Source organism: Phascolarctos cinereus, unplaced genomic scaffold (genome assembly GCF_003287225.1).
Source record: "Phascolarctos cinereus isolate Bilbo 61053 unplaced genomic scaffold, phaCin_HiC Scaffold_3;HRSCAF=262, whole genome shotgun sequence".
Taxonomy (NCBI): domain Eukaryota; kingdom Metazoa; phylum Chordata; class Mammalia; order Diprotodontia; family Phascolarctidae; genus Phascolarctos; species Phascolarctos cinereus.
The window spans coordinates 234,624,862-234,641,970 of NW_027555736.1; the positions used below are offsets into that span (position 1 = coordinate 234,624,862).

Consider the following 17,109-nt stretch of genomic DNA (forward strand, 5'->3'; position numbering starts at 1 on the left):
ACCTGTGGCTGCAAGCTTAAGATTATTACTGTGCCCTGGAACCCAAACTAGGGACTCCGTTCCCCATTGAGTGACCACAGCATGGCCTGCACTCACCTGTGTGTGCTGGGTCCTTCTTGGCTACAGCCACAGCCTGGGGCCATGTCTAGTCAGCACGCCTGGGCCCATATCCAGTGCCAGCAGAAGACCCTACAGTCTTTCCCTGATCAGTCTTCTGACCCCTACGCTGTTCATGGGGCTAAAGTTCCTGAAGTGGAGGCTGCCACCTACACAGCTGCCTCCAGAGCGTGTCATTTGTGGTTTAGGCACTATCTGCCCTTCAGTTATGCCTGACCACCACACCAGAGGTCGGGTCTTTCCTGAATTCCTCCCAGGGTGTTGTAGGCTGGACAGCTGCTTTATCTCGACTTCTAATTATTTCTACCTCTCCAATGTTCACTTTGAGGCATTATTTTTAATTTATTTGTGGAATTTGGGAGAGCCAGGTAATTTCCTACCCTATTCCACCATCTTCCCAAAATCTTTTCCCTGAACTTAATTTTGAAAGGATATAGTGGTGCTGCATGGATCCACTGAGTGTATCACGATAATTTTGTCAACTAATAGTAAGATTTAATGTCTAATTGAGAGAGGGCGTGTTATACTAGACTTGGAATTAGGGAGATCAGGACTTCAAGCTGACACTAAACTTTAACGCTTAGCTACTGTGTGATTGATCACTGTATGATCGCGAGAAGTCACTTAAGGCATATGAACTTCACTTTCCTCACCTATAAAATGGGGCTACAATGCCTAAGGTAATTCCTCAGTTGTGAGATGGGATAGTAACAGCATCTGCTCCTCAGGGTTGTTACGAGGATCAAATGAGAATATTTGTTAAAGTGCTTGGCACACAGTAGGCATTAATGTAAATGCTTGCTCCCTTCCATTCCTCTTCCCTGTCTCACAAAGTTGTTGTGAATCTCAAAACAAATAATTTATGTAAAGCACTTTGCAAACTTTAAAGAACTCTGTCATCGTGGGTTCAAGTTGCTGGTTTTTTCCCCTCCCGATCTGAACCTGTGGTGGCATCTGTGAGCGGGGCACTCCTGCCTCAGCCAAGGCCATTCAGCAGCTTCTCTGCGACTTAGCACGCATTGGATAAGTTAAAAAAGAAAGTGAACATTTATCTCCAAAGTATATTTACTTACAAATTACATATATGTGCTACTTGCAAAAATAAATATGAAAATGACATAAAGGTGAAATAGAATATATTTTTAAAAATTTATTAATGATACATAAACCTTTCTCACTAAGATATTCTCAATATTTTATCATGATGTCAAACTAAGATTATTAAATAATGAAGCATATTCTATCAATGTTGCTCTCACTAAAATTTTAATAATAGTTGTACAGAATTTTGTGACACAAATCAGAAGTACGGTTTATGTTCACTTTATTTCAGTGTTATTGTTGTTCAGGCATTTCCAGTCATGTCTGACTCTGACTTCATTTGGGGTTTCCTTGGCAAAGATACTAGAGTGGTTTGCTGTTTCCTTCTCCACATTTTACAGATGAGGAGACTGAGGCAAATAGGATTAAGTGACTTGCTCAGGGTCACACTGCTTGTGAGTGTCTGAGGCGAGATTTGAACTCACAAAGATGAGTCTTCCTGACTCCGAGCCTGGCACTCTGTTCACTGCACCACTTAACTACCGCCTTCATTTCAGCCCTTGGTTTTAATGGCTGACATTGCCAATAAAAGGACCTCACAAAGATTTATAGTTCTGAATGCATAAAGTGCAGTGTTGGCTGTATATATTAAATCACGATAACTTATTTTGCAACTCTACCCACTAATTAGACCGTTTTTGTTGAAATGTGGCTACTGCGTTTCTATCTTCCCTGATGTTGGCCCATTAGTCTTACAAATTAATTGGAAGGTATTTCATTCTTCTGTTAACAGATATGTTCAAAATCTGCTGAAATTCTGTATTTAGAAGATTTGAAAACAACCTTAAAAATCTGTTTCCAAGATTTTTAAGAATAAAGTGTTTTTATTAATTGTTGCTCTTGTATTGCTTTGACCAAGAAAAGCTTAATTTTAAAATGTCTTACTAGTTATGATGACTTGATACCAACATTAGCTAATACCTAAAGGTACAATATATACTTGATGAAGGTCATACTAACTTAGTCTTTATAAATCATTATTTCAAATCATCTTGATAATTTTGATTTTTTATTTATCTAATTGTGAGATCAGATTATATCATCATCGTTTTTATTGCATAATATGTCGGATGAAGAGTTTGTACTAGTAATGGTGGAAATGTTAATTCTGTTTTTGTTCAATTGTTATCACATAGTTAGTACTCTAATGATTTCTTGGTGGGAACCTATTCAAGCCACTTATTGATTTTGTGAGCATTAGCTTAGTTAAAGCTAGATAATTTCATAAATCTACTTAATTGGTCACATGTACTCTGAAATATTTTAGTATGCTGAAAGCTAATAAACAAGAAAGGGTAGTACTGCCAACCTCTCTACGTTGAAGAATTCCCATTCTTCTTTAGGATACTTTGTGATATGACTGATATGTGACCAAGTGTTCAAATGTTAGTGTCATTCCATATATTTGATTTTAGTGAAATTTCATTTCTTTCTTTGTTAAAGATAAATAGAAACAAAATTTGATATTTTCTTTTTGCACCCCATTGGATTGTTTCACATATCTCTTTTTGGAGACCCTTCCCTAGGAGCTAAATGACTTGCTCAGATATATAGTGCCATTATGTAGGACCTGAAATGTAGGTCTTTCTGAATGAAGCCTGTTTTCCTTCTGCTGTCCAAAGCTGTTTCTCCTGGTTGTAGTTATTACTATTATATATAATTTTTTCTATGTAACAAGTGTTTTAGGAACAGCACTGTCCATTAAAGTTAACTCTGTCCCTTTTGAAGGATGTTTGTACTTATAACGGTAGTAAAAATTGCCCAGCACAAATTTTGCTAGTGTTTTGTTGTGTATAATTTGCTCATGACTATTGTTAAGGCTGGTTTTGTAGTTAAATAGCCTGATCTTCAGATAGTTGGTGTAGTTTATTCCTAGAACTATATGTGAAACCTTTTGAAGAATGTTAAAAATGTTCCATCTTTTCTGGGATAATCTTCAAGAAATTTAGGGTAATCAATCCTCCATGGTAGAGAGGGGCATTTGGAAATAACATCAAAGAGATGTATGATGGGAAAAAGTAAGTGAACTTAGGGAAAGGTACTAAATGGACAGCCCGAGTATTCCATTAATACCTATCCATTGTAGAGGTAAGTTCCTGGAACATTGAGTAGACTACCTATGGAAGAATTATGGGAAGACATGGATAAGAATTGCACAGGAATAGTAGACATGATGGAATGAGAAAACTGTACCATGATGGGGAACGTCTATCTTAGTGATAGTACAGATACATTTAAGTATGAAATGCATTTATTCATCTGTTAGCAAATCAAAAGGAAATGCTATCCAGGTTTTCAAGTTTTTCATTACTGTCAAGATACTGTACTAGATCTGTCCATAATGAGGCACTGTGTTTTGGAAAGGGGATGCTGTGCCTGTCACTTCATTAATGTGAATAACTCTTGTAGAAACTTCCTTCAGCAGTGCATCTTATCTCCACTCATCTTTAACTTAGAGCCTTTAAAATGTTGTCTGGGACACTGAGATATGTTAAGTGACTTGCTCGTGTTCACACAGGTAATCTATGTCAGAAAGAGAAGCAGAATGTGAACCTAGTTATTCCTCATCTAAAGCCATCCGCTGTGCCATTATGCTTTTCAGTGTTACTGTGCTGGAAGAGTAATATATCAATCAAGATATTTACACATTTATGAGAAATAACATTGGAAAATAAAGTAAAGGTGCTTTTTTTTTGTCACCATGATCTGTTGTCTTAAAGTTAAAAAAATACTAGAATACTGGCTATGAATTTGTTCCCAAATAGTTTTCCTAGTTAGGTACCACATAGATGTCTTATTTTAATGTACTTTAAATATAGTTGGCAAATTAATCAAGTGTATGTGATTTAGATAACTTTTTGAGTTGCTTAGGTTTGTGTTTAATGTAACTTAAATACCAATTAAAGTATGTATTTTAAAAACTTTTGTGAGATTCATGAAATATTTTTTCTTTTGTACATAGGTTTTATAGGACATTACGAAGCACCATGGAGTTTTACGAGTCAACGTATTTTATTATCCTTATTCCTTCAGTAGTTATTACAGTAATTTTCCTCTTCTTCTGGCTTTTCATGAAAGAAACATTATATGATGAAGTTCTTGCAAAACAGAAAAGAGAACAAAAACTTCTGCCTACAAAGACTGATAAAAAGAAGGCAGAAAAGAAAAAGAACAAAAAGAAAGAAACTCAGAATGGGAACGTTCACGAATCTGATTCTGAGAATGTTTCCCGGGACTTTAAAGTAACTGATGCTTTGAGTATAGGTGATGAGCAAGTAGCACCTGTTCAATTGAGGGTTGTTGAAGCTTCCAGTGGTGTTAGAGAGCGGAAGAAAAAAGAAAAGAAACACAAGCCTGTACAGGAGGAGCAGGCCACTAAAGAGAGTGATGGAGCAAAGAGTCCAGGCCAAAAAGTTGAACCAGTGCCAGTTACCAAACAGCCCACACCACCTTCTGAAGCTTCAAGTTCAAAGAAGAAACCAGGGCAAAAAAAGCCTAAAAATGGAATCGGTATTATGATCCATATGATTTTGGTGACATGCTGTGGTTATATTGAGGGTATAAATACTAATTCTAGAACTTTAGTTTTTGTGCTTAATACTTGAGGGCTCACAATATGCTAGATAATAGTTGTTCAACTGAACTTGGGTAAAATGAAGAGGAAGGTTTTTTTGGTAGTTTTTTTCCCTTTTACTTTCGTTTTCAGATACAATATAAAATTATGGGTTTATAAAATTTCATTTGTGAGCAAATCTTTTTAGAGCATTAAAAACCAATTTAAATCTCTAATACAGAATTATTATGCTAAAATCAACCAAATATTTTTTAGTCTTCCAGTTATTAGCGATTGAGATTTTCTTCTACACAGTGAAAAAAAAATGAAGACCTTCCTTAGAAAGTTTTGTTTTCCTTAGAAGAATTTTTTATTTGTGATGGAGTCTTTTTCTTTTCTTTCTTTTCTTTTCTTTTTTTTTTTTTGGTGAGACAGTTGGGGTTAAGTGACTTTCCTAGGGTCACCTAGCTAGTGTCAGGTCTCTGAGGCTGGATTTGAACTCAGGTCCTCCTGACTACAGGACTCTGTCCACTGCACCACCTAGCTGCCCCTGGAATCTTTTTTCTTAAACATGATTGTTAATTGTCAAAGTGATGGTCATTATGTTGTGTTGTTAGTTAAGTCTTTAACTGTATATTGGAAATAATAGACATCTTGAAGTGTCCTTAGATAGTGAAGCATGTGGATTGTTAGAGTAATATCCTTTTTCTTGCGTAATTAGTCTAATGGCTCTATTTTGATGAACTACTTCCAACTAGTCTTTGAAGGTAGTTACAGGTAGGTGGTTGTGCATTTACAGTTATGAGGTCACAGAAATGTCAGAATTGGAAGCAATCTCAGTGGCTATCTTATCCAAGTTATACTTGAAAAAGAATTCCCTGGGTAACATTCCAGGCAAGCAGACGTCTAGCATATGCTTGGACACCTCCAGTGGGGATTGGAAAACTGCTACTTCCAAAGGAGCCTACTCTACTTTTTTTTTTTTTTGGTGAGGCAGTGGGGTTAAGTGACTTGCCCAGGGTCACACAGCTAGTAAGTGTCAAGAGTCTGAGTTTAGATTTGAATTCAGATCCTGACCCCAAGCCTGGAGCTCTATCCACTGTGCCACCTAGCTGCCCCTCTACTTTTAGATAGCTCTAATTTTTCCCTTATATCGGGCCTAAAGTTGACACTTTGCAACTCAGGAACTTGAGGCCTAAAAACATGTCTAATTCTCTTTTTTAGTAATAGCCCATCGTTGTTATTAATGATACTAATTAAAAATACAAAATGACCAGATTTTATTACTAAAATGAATATTGTTTCTCATAGTAATCACCCTGGCGTTCTGTTTGCTAATTAGCAATGATTTCATTGGCCAAAATACTTTTGGACCACAAGAACCAGTTTATAAGCATCCTGAAAAATTAGCCTAATTACTCAGGCCCTTGATTACTTAGATTAAATTGTAGAATCACAGGTTTAGAGCTGGAAGGGTCTTTGGAAACCATCTAATCCTGTATCCTCATTTTATAGATGAGGAAGCTGGGGTTAAATGATTGCCCAAGGTCACAAGGAAATTCAAAGTCATATTCACATGGTCCTTTGACTTAAAAAAAAAAATCTAACTTTTTATTGTACAATGCTGCCTTCTTGTCCAACCTTCCTGGAAATGCACTTATCATTGTGGTTTGCTAAAGAGTCTTTGATTTCTATATACAAAGGGAAAGCCACATTCATTGAATGGATTTGGTGTTGTGATAATAAGGGCTCTGATACCTCAGGGCTTTATTGGATTGAACACTTAGGCATAGTAGCCTGATTGAAAGTTCACATGAAATTTTTGTACCAACAAAAATGGAGTTACTTTTGCAGAGTTATTTTGGATAAAACTTGATGGGTAAATAAAAATCAGCTTTAGAAAAATCAAATTTTTTTCTTTAAAGACTTTTTGTAAAAAAAATTTAAATATAACCAACATACATTGAGACTCATTTCTTCATATAATTTAAATTATATTCTGTAATTAAAATAGGTCACAGTAGTTCATGGATACCAGTAGGAATCGAATCTTATAGGTCTTCCTGAAACTCCTAAAGATTTAGTCTAAATAGTACTACTCTATCTCGTGAGTATCAGTTTTTAGTTATTTTGGACAACTTTGTTCATGCTTAATGAGGTGCTTTTAGTTTCAAGTTTTCACACTGTCTGTTTGTCTAGAGAGAACATACTTATAGGAACAATACTTTGTAAGCTTGTCAGTGGTCTCAAGCCTTCTTCTCATCTGGCTACTTACCAATTTGATATGATTGAAGGATTGTTGGGTTGGACCAAATTTGTCAAATGGGATGATTATGGAGAGAATTTGGAAGAACAGAGATGTCTGGGAGAAATAAATTAAGTCTTTGGAAATATTCTGTTTAATTAAAAAAATAATTTTCACTAACATTAAAAAACCCAATTCATTTTGAGCAGAATATTCTGGAAGTGTTGAGGGATGAATGTAGTCTCACAGAAAACCTGTTTAGAGATGTATTTGACCAGTGCTATGCTTCACAAGTGTCTGCTTTAGTTATCTTCCATAAATTTTAATAATCGTATCATTATGTAGTTACTTAGTTTTCTTACATAGCTTAAAATCTGAAAAAAAAATCTTTAAGGCATGAAATAGAAACTTAGTGGCATATATCATCTAAAAAAGCCTTCATCCAAGTAGCAAAAAATTAAATACAAGAATCCATTGTTTTGTAGGAAATAAATTAACCTTCTTGACTAAAAGCATGGTCAAATTCACCCTGGTCGTATAGTAGACCCTTGGTTCCAAATGAATGTATAAATTACTGGAATTGTAAATTTCTCTCTTTGGTCAGAGCAATGATGTCCACTCAAATAAAGTTATCAGATATCCCCACGAAATTCTCTTACTTTCAGTACAACCTCATTAAATTTTAGCCAGCCTGCTATTATTCCAGTTTAATTTGTTAGCCATGAAGAGACATGAAAGCTCAGTGCTTTGTTGACAGAAGATAGAGAACTGATGTTCAAAAATGTAATGACATTGCAGCCTATACTAGTCACAATTTTTTTCTAAATTATGTCATATAGATTGAACAGAAGGATAGCTAACAGGAACCTCCTTTCAATCCCTAAAGAAAACTAATCTAACTGTTAAATAAATAGTGATGCATTACACAAGTTATACCAGATCACCTGTTAAGACTAATAGGCTCTGAATATGATAGCTCTGTTCTCTGCATTAGAGATCTAAAACATATTTCCTTTGTGGTCAGTGGTTTTTGCTTACCTTGTCTAAAAGTCCCAATGTGAATGGTCAGCTAGTACTGATGAAAAATCAGTCTTTACCTATAACTAATACACTTCTTCCACCTCTGCCAAGTATATAGATAGACTGAATAGGTTTGTTTCTTTCTTTGCTTTTAGCAGTTTTCCTCTTTAACCAACTCTTTAAGAAAAAAAGGGTTGTAAGTGGGAAATTGAACAGAATAATTACATCAAGAAATGCTTTCCTCAGTAAATAACAGTAACTATTGAAAGTTTCAGAGTGCTTGGTGCTTTGTTTTCTTTTTCTTTTGAAAAAAAACTGTACTTCAGTTTGCACTCAGAGTTCATCAATTATCTCTTTGAAGGTAAAAGGCATTTTTCATTATGAATCCTTTGGAATTGTATTGGGTTATTGATCAGAGAAGCTGAATCTTTCACACTTGATTGTTATTACCGTATTGCTGTTACCTGTGTATCGTGGTTCTCATGGTTCTGCTCACTTCACTTTGCATTAGCTCATATAGGTCTTCACAGGTTTTTCTGAAACCATTCCCTTCATTATTTCTTACAGCACAATAGTCTTCCATCACAATCATATATCACAGCTTGTTCTGCCGTTTCCCAGTTGATGGGCATCTCTTCAGTGTCCAATTCTTTTTGGCAGTCTATTTTCCAGGGTGATTATCTTTCCAAACAAGTTATGTACTTGACTTTAAACACATGTTTATCTTGTAGATTGAGTATTATATCTAACAGCACTGTACAGAATTTGGTGTAATATAACTTGTTGATGGTCTAAGAAGAGAATCTGGTATCTAATTTAAGCCATTTTACCCTGTATTTCAACTTCTTATTTGATTATAGTTGCAGTAGGCATGAGGGAGATGTATTTTTCTTTTAGATTTATCAAAATTCTCAATCATGTTCAGTGCACATTCTTTTTTTTTTCCCCTTTTTTCTTTTTTCTTTTTTTGGTGAGGCAATCAGGGTTAAGTGACATGCCCAGGGTTACATAGCCAGTAAGTGTCAAGTGTCTGAGGCAGGATTTGAACTCAAGGCCCTTTATGCACATTCTTTAGGCAAAAAGAACTACTACCAAGCAGCAATTGGTGCAAGTGGTGCAGTGGACAGAGCACTAAGCTTGAAGTCAGGAAGACCTGAGTTCAGATTTGGCCTCAGACATTCACTAGTTGTGTGACCTGGGCAAGTTGCTTAACCTCTGCTTTCCTCAGTTTCCCCAACTGTAAAGTGAAGATAATAATAACACTTATCTGGCAGGATTTTTGTGAGGATCAAGTACATTATGAGCTCAAGGTAGGTTTGTCTCCAACTTGGGATATTAGTCATGGAGGAGGTGTGACACTTGGATTGGGTTTTAAAGGATGGTTAGAAATTAGAGGAAAACCTTCCAGGCATACGGGATAGTATTAGCGGAGGGAAAGCAGGTCATCATGGGATGTGTATTCATGATGCATAGACCAGTTTGGCTGAAGCCCTGAGTACATGGAGAGGAGAAATATAAGAAAAAGCTGGAAAGACACCACTATCCTTCCAATGTCTCAGTTTTGTAAGCGTGGCATTTTATTTTCCCTCACCTCACGTATCAAGATAGTTCCCAAATCTTGCTATTTACACCTTCACAATGCTTCACCACTTAGAGAGCTACAGCTTTATTTCAGACTGTCAACACCTCTCACCTAGATTACTGCAATAGCCTCCTAGTTGGTGTTCCTGGCTCAGTCTCTCACCATTCTAGTCTATCCTACACCATACTTGTTGCCAAAATGATTTTCCTTAAGTGTGAATTTGATTCTATAAATCCCCTACTCATCTGTGTTCAGTGGCTTTCTGGACAATATAAACTCCTCTTTTCAGCTTTCAAAATCCTCTGCCACCTGACCCCAGTCTATCTTTCTACCCTCATTGAACATTACTTTCCATCCTATACTCTGAGATCCAGTCAAACTTAGTTTCTTTCTTTTCCTCTCAAATATGAAACTCCATTTCCTCTCCCTGGGCCTTTGCATTGGCTGTTTTCCATTCCTGGGACATAGTTACTCAGAAGCCTTAGTGTCCCTCTCTTTCTTTAAGTCAACAAGCATTTATCAAGTACCTTCTATGTACCAGGCACTGTACTATATGCCACTGATGCAAAAAAAAAAAAAAAGCAAAAGACAACCCCTGCCCTTAGAGAGCTCATGGTCTAATGGGGGAAATAACATGAAAACAACAGAGTACTAAAAATATATTTACAGGTTAAATTGGAGATTATCAGTAGAAGGAATTAAAGGAGATCAGGAAGATCTTGCAGAAAGTGTTTCCTTCTGGGGATTGGGGGGAGGGGGACAGGGTGGAATTTTAGCTGAGATTTGAAGGAAGATAAGAAGTGTAGATGGGGAAGAGAATTCCAGCCTGAGGGACAGCTAGTGAACATTCCATAAGTTGGAACATGGAATATTTTGTAAGAAACTGTGAAGGAGGCCAGAATGATTGTTTTATAGATTACATAGAGGGGTGTAAAGTATAAGAAGGTTGGAAAGTTGGCAGGGGACTGGGTTATGAAGGATTTCATATTTTGTCCTAGAGGTGAGAGCTATTGGATTTTATTGAATAGATGAGGTAACATGGTTTAAACCTGCACCTTAGGAAGATGATTTTGGAGAATGGACTGAAGTAGGGAAAGTCTTAAGACAGACCAACCAAAAAGCTATTGCAATAGTCTAGGTGTGAGATGATGAGGGCCTGCACCTAGGGCCTCAGTGCCAGTGCCAGAGAGAGAAGCGGGTATATATGAGAGATTTCAACATTGTAGAAGTGACAGGACTTAGCAGTAGATTGGATTTGGGAGTGGGATGAGAGAGTGAGGAGTTCAGGATAACAGTTGGGTTGTGAGCTTGTAGTATCCTCAGTAATAATAGGGAAGTTTGGAAGGAGTGATTGTTTTGTTTTTTGGTGTTTGGGGGAGTATTGGCAGCAGGGCGGGAAAGATCCGGAGTTCAGTTTTGGACATCTTGAGCTTAATATGTCCATGGAACTAGATCTAGTTGGAGATGTCCAATAGACAGTTGGAGATGCAAGTCTGAAGGTTGGGAGAAAAGTTAGGGTTGGACAAATAGCTTCAGAAATTCTCGGAATAGCAGTAATTATATCCTTGGCAGCTCATTTAAATCAGCAAGTGAAATAGTATAGAGGGAGGAGAGAAGAGAGCCCAAGGCGGAGCCCTGTGCAAACAGCCTTGACCTGTATGAAAATCTAGCCAAGGAGACTGAGAAGGAATAGTCATATAGGTCGGAGAAAAACCAGGCTAGAATGTTGTCAGGGAAGCCTATAGAAAAGAGAAGATCAACCAGAAGAGGGTGACTGACGCTGTCGAATGCTGCGGCCTTTAAGGATTGGCTGTAGGATGTTGCTCAGGTACCATCTCCTCCATGAATTGTTTCCTGATTTCTGCTGATGGCTAGTGCTCTCCCTTCCAAACTACATTATTTTTAGCCACTTTGTGCCTGTGCATCTATGTGTATGCATATGTGTGTGTCTACACGTGCACATGTATAGACACATAAGTGTATGTCTATATATGCGAAATTTTATATATATATGCCCACACTTAGAACTCTCTGTATTTTACACGTGCTTGTTTTCTCCTCTCTTGGGATGTTAAACTCACCGAGAGTAAGGATTGTTTCGTTTTCATATCTGTATACCTAATACACAGTGCTTGGCACACAGGTGCTTAAGAATAATACTTATTAATCGAAAGGTAGCATGGGGCCAGATGGTAGAGGACCTTGAATGCTCTATTAAAGATTTAAAATTTTTCTTTCCTTAGAACTCTTCAGTGATTTCTTCTTGCCATTCATATACTGCCATAACCAGATCTGTGCAAAAGGAATTTCATCTAGCAGTGTTATGAATGATAGACTGAGGATGGAATAGATAGAGGAAGAATAGATAGAGAGAGCAGAAGCAGCAAAATCGGTGTGGATAAATAGTGTAGGGAAGGGGGAGAGAATAGGCATTTATATACTGCCTCCTGTGTATCAGGCCCTGTGCTAAGCAGTTTTTATAAACATCTTATTTGGTGCTCCCAACAACTCTGTGAGGTAGTTTCCCCATTTTGCTGTTGGGGAAACTCAGGTAAACAGATTAAGGGACTTGCTCAGGGTCACCTAGCTAAGAAATGTCTAAAGTTGTATTTGAGTAGATGAATGAAAATGAGGGCCTGTAATTGGATAATGGCGATGAGTATGGAGCAGGGGAAGGATAGATGGAAAAAAATGTTAAGGTAGAATTGACAGGACTTGATAACTGATTGGATATGACAGGTGGAGAGGAAAGAACAGTATAAATAGTGATGCCACAGGCTATAGTGGAATCAGAGGTAGGAGCAGGTTTAAGGGGAGGGATCATGGATATAGTACTGAATACATGGAAAGAGATCCCATGGTTGCTTGGAAGAGATATTAGAGGTATAGCCATAGATTTTTTTGGGGGGGAGGGGGCTAGGCAGTGGGGTTAAGTGACTTGCCCAAGGTCACACAGCTAATACGTGTTATTTGTCTGCGGTTGCTCTAACCACTGCGCCACCTAGCTGCCCCTTTTCTTTTTTTTTTGTTTTGGTTTTTATTTTAGCCATAGATTTTGAGAGCTAAATTAGAGATGAAACCTTAGGACTGAAATATATTTACTAAGAGACAGGGAGACTGTATCCAGAAAAAGACCCTGTGAAATGTCTCCGTTAAGGGTTTGGGAAAGAGAAATTGATTATAGAGGAGTAAAAGAATCAAAAACCTAACTTTTTTTGGAGGCATGGTAAGGAAGAGACCCTGGTTCATCAGGAAGTAGTTTCAACAATGTCAGATGGTGCAGAGGGGTCAAAGAGGATGGGGAAAGAAAAAAAAAGGCCATTGGACTTTATGATAAGGAAGTCATTGGAAATTTAAGTGAAGTGTTGGGGATAAGGATTGGAAAGGTTTAAAGAGTTTGTGATTGTGTTGTCCTGTACTTAAAAAAAAGTTTGTCAATGAATGAGGGGAGGACTGGGTAGTAGAGAGACTTTAAAAAAAAACAAAAGGAGACACTTTGACCTGTTGGGAAGCAAAGATATAGGAGGCAATGAAAAGGGAGGGCTTGAGGATATGGGGGGGGGGGAGCTGATTACTAGAACTAGGTGCTGAAGGAAGCAATCATTAATGAATAGGATCAAGATAGAGGGATGAAGGGAAAAGCAAGAAGAATTAGCCTTAAATGAAAGTAAGGATAATTTGTTTACTAAGGCCAGAGGGAAGGGTAAGAAGAAAAGGCTCTGTCGTCTCTTTTTTCTCCATTTTGACCTCACATCAGCCACGTGAGGTTGATAGTATATTATCATCCCATTTTATAGATGAAGAAGTTGAGAATTCTATAAATTGTGACTTGCTCAGTGTCATAGCTACAAGTCCAGCATTCTTTTTAATATATTATATTACTTCTGTAAATGTAAATACTCTTTTAGAAAATGATATTAATATGTAAAGGCATTTTTATTTGTTGAGACGGAAATTATATTGATTCAAGATAGCTTTTTTTTAATAAGCGCAAGTGATTTTGACCTAACTCATTAATTTATATAGTATTATATTCAGTCTTATTTACTGAGTATAATTCCAGTTATTGGGATATATCTTTCCTGGTGTCTTGAAACTATTCTTTGACAACTGAATAGATGTCAAATTTTGATAGGTTCTCAGTTCTTAAAATATAAACGTAGGACAATAATTCACATTTATGTAGGACCTAAAAGATTTACAAAGCATTTCACAGTAACTCTTAGTATTATTGTAAACCTTTATAGCTGTGGAAACTAAGTCTCTGGCTGTGATTCACCCATAGTCTACACAGCTGGTAAGTGTCAGAGCCAAAACTTGAACCTGGGTCTGATTCCAGGGTCAGTGATTTTTACAGTGTAATACAGCAGCACATATTATTGAGAACTGCTGTGCTCCTTAAAGGCATATGAATACAGGTGATACAAAATACTGAAAAAAGTCTAGCATATAGAATTAACCTTGGACTGATTCTGCTTGCTTGTGTTATATTTTTACTGTTTCATGTCATAAATTACTGATCATCCTTTTTAGATGACCAGGATAAAAAGACTGAAGTGGTTTTGTCATCTACCAAAAAACAAGAACCATTACCCCTCCACCAGGAGACTAAAGACAGTGGATCTGGAAAAAAGAAAAATTCATCAAAGAAACAAAAAACAGATAATGGTAAAATATTGTTTTGAAACTTTTAGTTTTGAGTCACCTCATACTAATAATGTGAATTTATGTGATATAGATAAGAAATATTTAAAAAAAAAGATTTACACTGTCCCCCTCCACACACCCTTGTAGTGGAAACAATATCACTTAGAACTGTAAAATTTTAATATATATCATCATATATTTACCTTAAATTGCATGCTTTACTTTAACTTTTACTCTAAAAAAAAGCAATGATTTATTGAATTTACAAAACAGCGATGATGGATGAACGTCATAGTCACTCAAGTTCTTACACTTCTTTGATGGATAACTCTGACCCAAATCCTGCAGCAGATAAGAGAGAAGTGATTGATCTGGTTAAAAGTGATCAAGTAGAAGGGATCCAAAAAACAGGAACGAAAAAACTGAAAAATGAAACCGACAAAGGTAATAAAATTAACATATTAATTCTAGTCTCCTTAAAAATATCTGAACAACCTGTTATAGTACATTAGATGTAGAATCAAGGTTAACAGTGATGTCATAGAATCTTATGTCTTGTTAGGGCAGGAGAAGGAGTCTTAGAAGTCACCAGTCCAAACTGATTTTGGTAGATAAGGAACTGAGAAAGAGACTAGGTGATTTGTTCAAATTTATAGTTCTAGTTGTAGTCTAATGGTTGTCCACAAAGACTTATTTGACTATTGTACTAATAGATTGCATTGAGTACTAAGGGTGCTTGAGCCTAGGATTTGGGTGACCAATTTGGCAGATGAATGAGGTAAGGGACTCTTTTGGGGAAGGGATAATGGTTTCAGTGAAAGATATGGGGTAAGGGTCTAACAGCAGGAAAATGAGATGTCAGGCAGATGATGAGATAGATGGGCTATTTATAAGTGTAGAATATCTATAAATATCTTCTTTGAATTATTTATACATGCTATCTTATTTTTGTCATAAAAGATAGAATTTACTACTAGCTCCTTAAATAATTTTATGTATTCTTATCCAGCTTTGAGAAACTTTTTTTTCAATAGCTTGGTAAAGATAACATTTAAATAGCAATTTTTTAATGGTCCTCGAGTTCATTGCTATTTTACATATTTTTTTCCTGTTTAATTTTGGTCTTTTTGGAATTATGCCACATAGCTGCTTATTTATGTTAAACTAATTTTCTTCATTTTAGAAAATGCAGAAGTAAAATTTAAGGATTTCCTTCTCTCTCTGAAGACTATGATATTCTCTGAAACCGAGGCTCTTTGTGTTGTAGACTTGCTGAAGGAGAAGTCTGGTGCTATACAAGATGCCTTAAAGAAGGTAAGTATGTGCTTGGGTATATATTCATTGAAGGGGAAACTGGTGAGAATTGTAGATGTAGGTGAGCAAATAAGTCTGTTTTTACTTTTAGTAGCCCAAAAACTACTTTTTGAGCTAAGTTTTTCTGCTTTTCATCAGGGTTATACTTAAAGATTAATTTAGTTATAGAATGTAGACTATTGTCGTGGAGTCATCTCAGCCATGTCTAACTCTTCCTGACCTCGTGAGAGGTTTTCTTAGCAAAGATACTGGAGTGGTTTGCCATTTCCTTCTCTAGCACATTTTACAGATGAGAAAACTGAGGCAAAGAGGATTAAATGACTTGCCTAGGGTCACATAGCTAGTAATATCTGAGGCTAGATTTGAACTAAGGAAGATGAGTCTTCCTGACTCCAGGTCTGGTACTGTATCCACTGTGTCACCTAGCTGCCCAGATTATAGATTACTTAAGAGCAAAAGAATGTCAGTACTTCTAGATATGTAGAGCTGTCCCTGTTGTGACTAATAATTAATAGACGTTTCACAATATATTCAGATAAGCAGTTATTGTTAGAAAAAGTAAGTCCATACTGCTAAGTCTGACGTTTAGGGCTCTTCACAGTTGGGCATCATTTCCTTCTCTTTGCTTTTTACTGGAGCCTTTTGCTCCAGTACCTCATGAATAAAGAGTAAAGCATTTATCATGTCCTTACTATGAGCTAGGCACTGTACTAAGCATGAAGGATGCAAATATTAGAAAGCAAGATAGTCCCTACTCTACATTCCAACGGGAGAGGGCAGCCCACAAAGAGGAGCTAAACAGGGGGAGATGTTACATAGACTCGTGGTGTCTGAGAAGTCATGTGGAGGTCTGGCTCTGGACAAGATAAGGTAAAAAGCACCTGTAATGGTACTTGTGTGGACTTGTACAGGCATGTGTTTGCTTGTTTTATACAACACTTGAGGCTGCTGTTTGGAATATTGTTGAGCAAAGTAATATCTCTTATCTGCAGTTGAATCTTGTATTATTTTTGACACGAATAAGAGGATGCTAGTTTGAAGAGAAGCTCCTAAGACTATATTTTGCTGCAATTACTCAAGTGTTTTTGGTAATCAGTAGGATATTCTATTCTCAGTATCTCTTGTCACCTATGTGGCTCTCAGGATGTAGTTTTATTGTACAAAGCAGTGCAAAAAACCTTGGATGTTGCCTTCTTGTGTTTCATTGTTACTCTGACTGCATACCCCATGCCCAAATGTTTTTATAGAAATGAGAAACTAGATGTATGTGTTGCTAATTTTGAAATATTCTCAGTTGTCAGGGAGGAGGGAGGGAAGTAGAATGGCAAGAATACCATCAATGAGCTTTTCCTTTCTTTTAGCATAGTCCCCTCTTAACAGTTAATTACATCTACCTTTGAAACTTTCCACAGCATGGATTTGTTTTGTATGTACTATATTTGGGTAGGTACAGCCACTTTTCCTAATTTCATCTTTTTAAACATCATGTCATTCTTTAAAAAGCTGACCAATTCAGTGACCAGCCACCAC

General features: G+C 36.7%; 1 protein-coding gene across 16 annotated transcripts in view; it reads left to right on the top strand.

The window, feature by feature from the left end:
* Window positions 1-17,109, top strand: part of KTN1 (kinectin 1) — a 149,977-nt gene that overhangs the window by 33,002 nt on the left and 99,866 nt on the right. For 15 of the 16 annotated variants that reach the window (XR_013485451.1, XM_078151502.1, XM_020986437.2 and 12 more), the window contains 4 exons: window positions 4,181-4,728; window positions 14,152-14,286; window positions 14,539-14,709; window positions 15,449-15,579. Coding sequence is in view for 15 of the 16 variants with exons in the window: in XM_078151502.1 (XP_078007628.1) it covers window positions 4,206-4,728; window positions 14,152-14,286; window positions 14,539-14,709; window positions 15,449-15,579 (960 nt within the window). In the remaining variant the exon portion in view is untranslated. The remainder of the gene's footprint in view (window positions 1-4,180; window positions 4,729-14,151; window positions 14,287-14,538; window positions 14,710-15,448; window positions 15,580-17,109) is intronic. The other variant, XM_078151507.1, reaches the window with a different exon arrangement.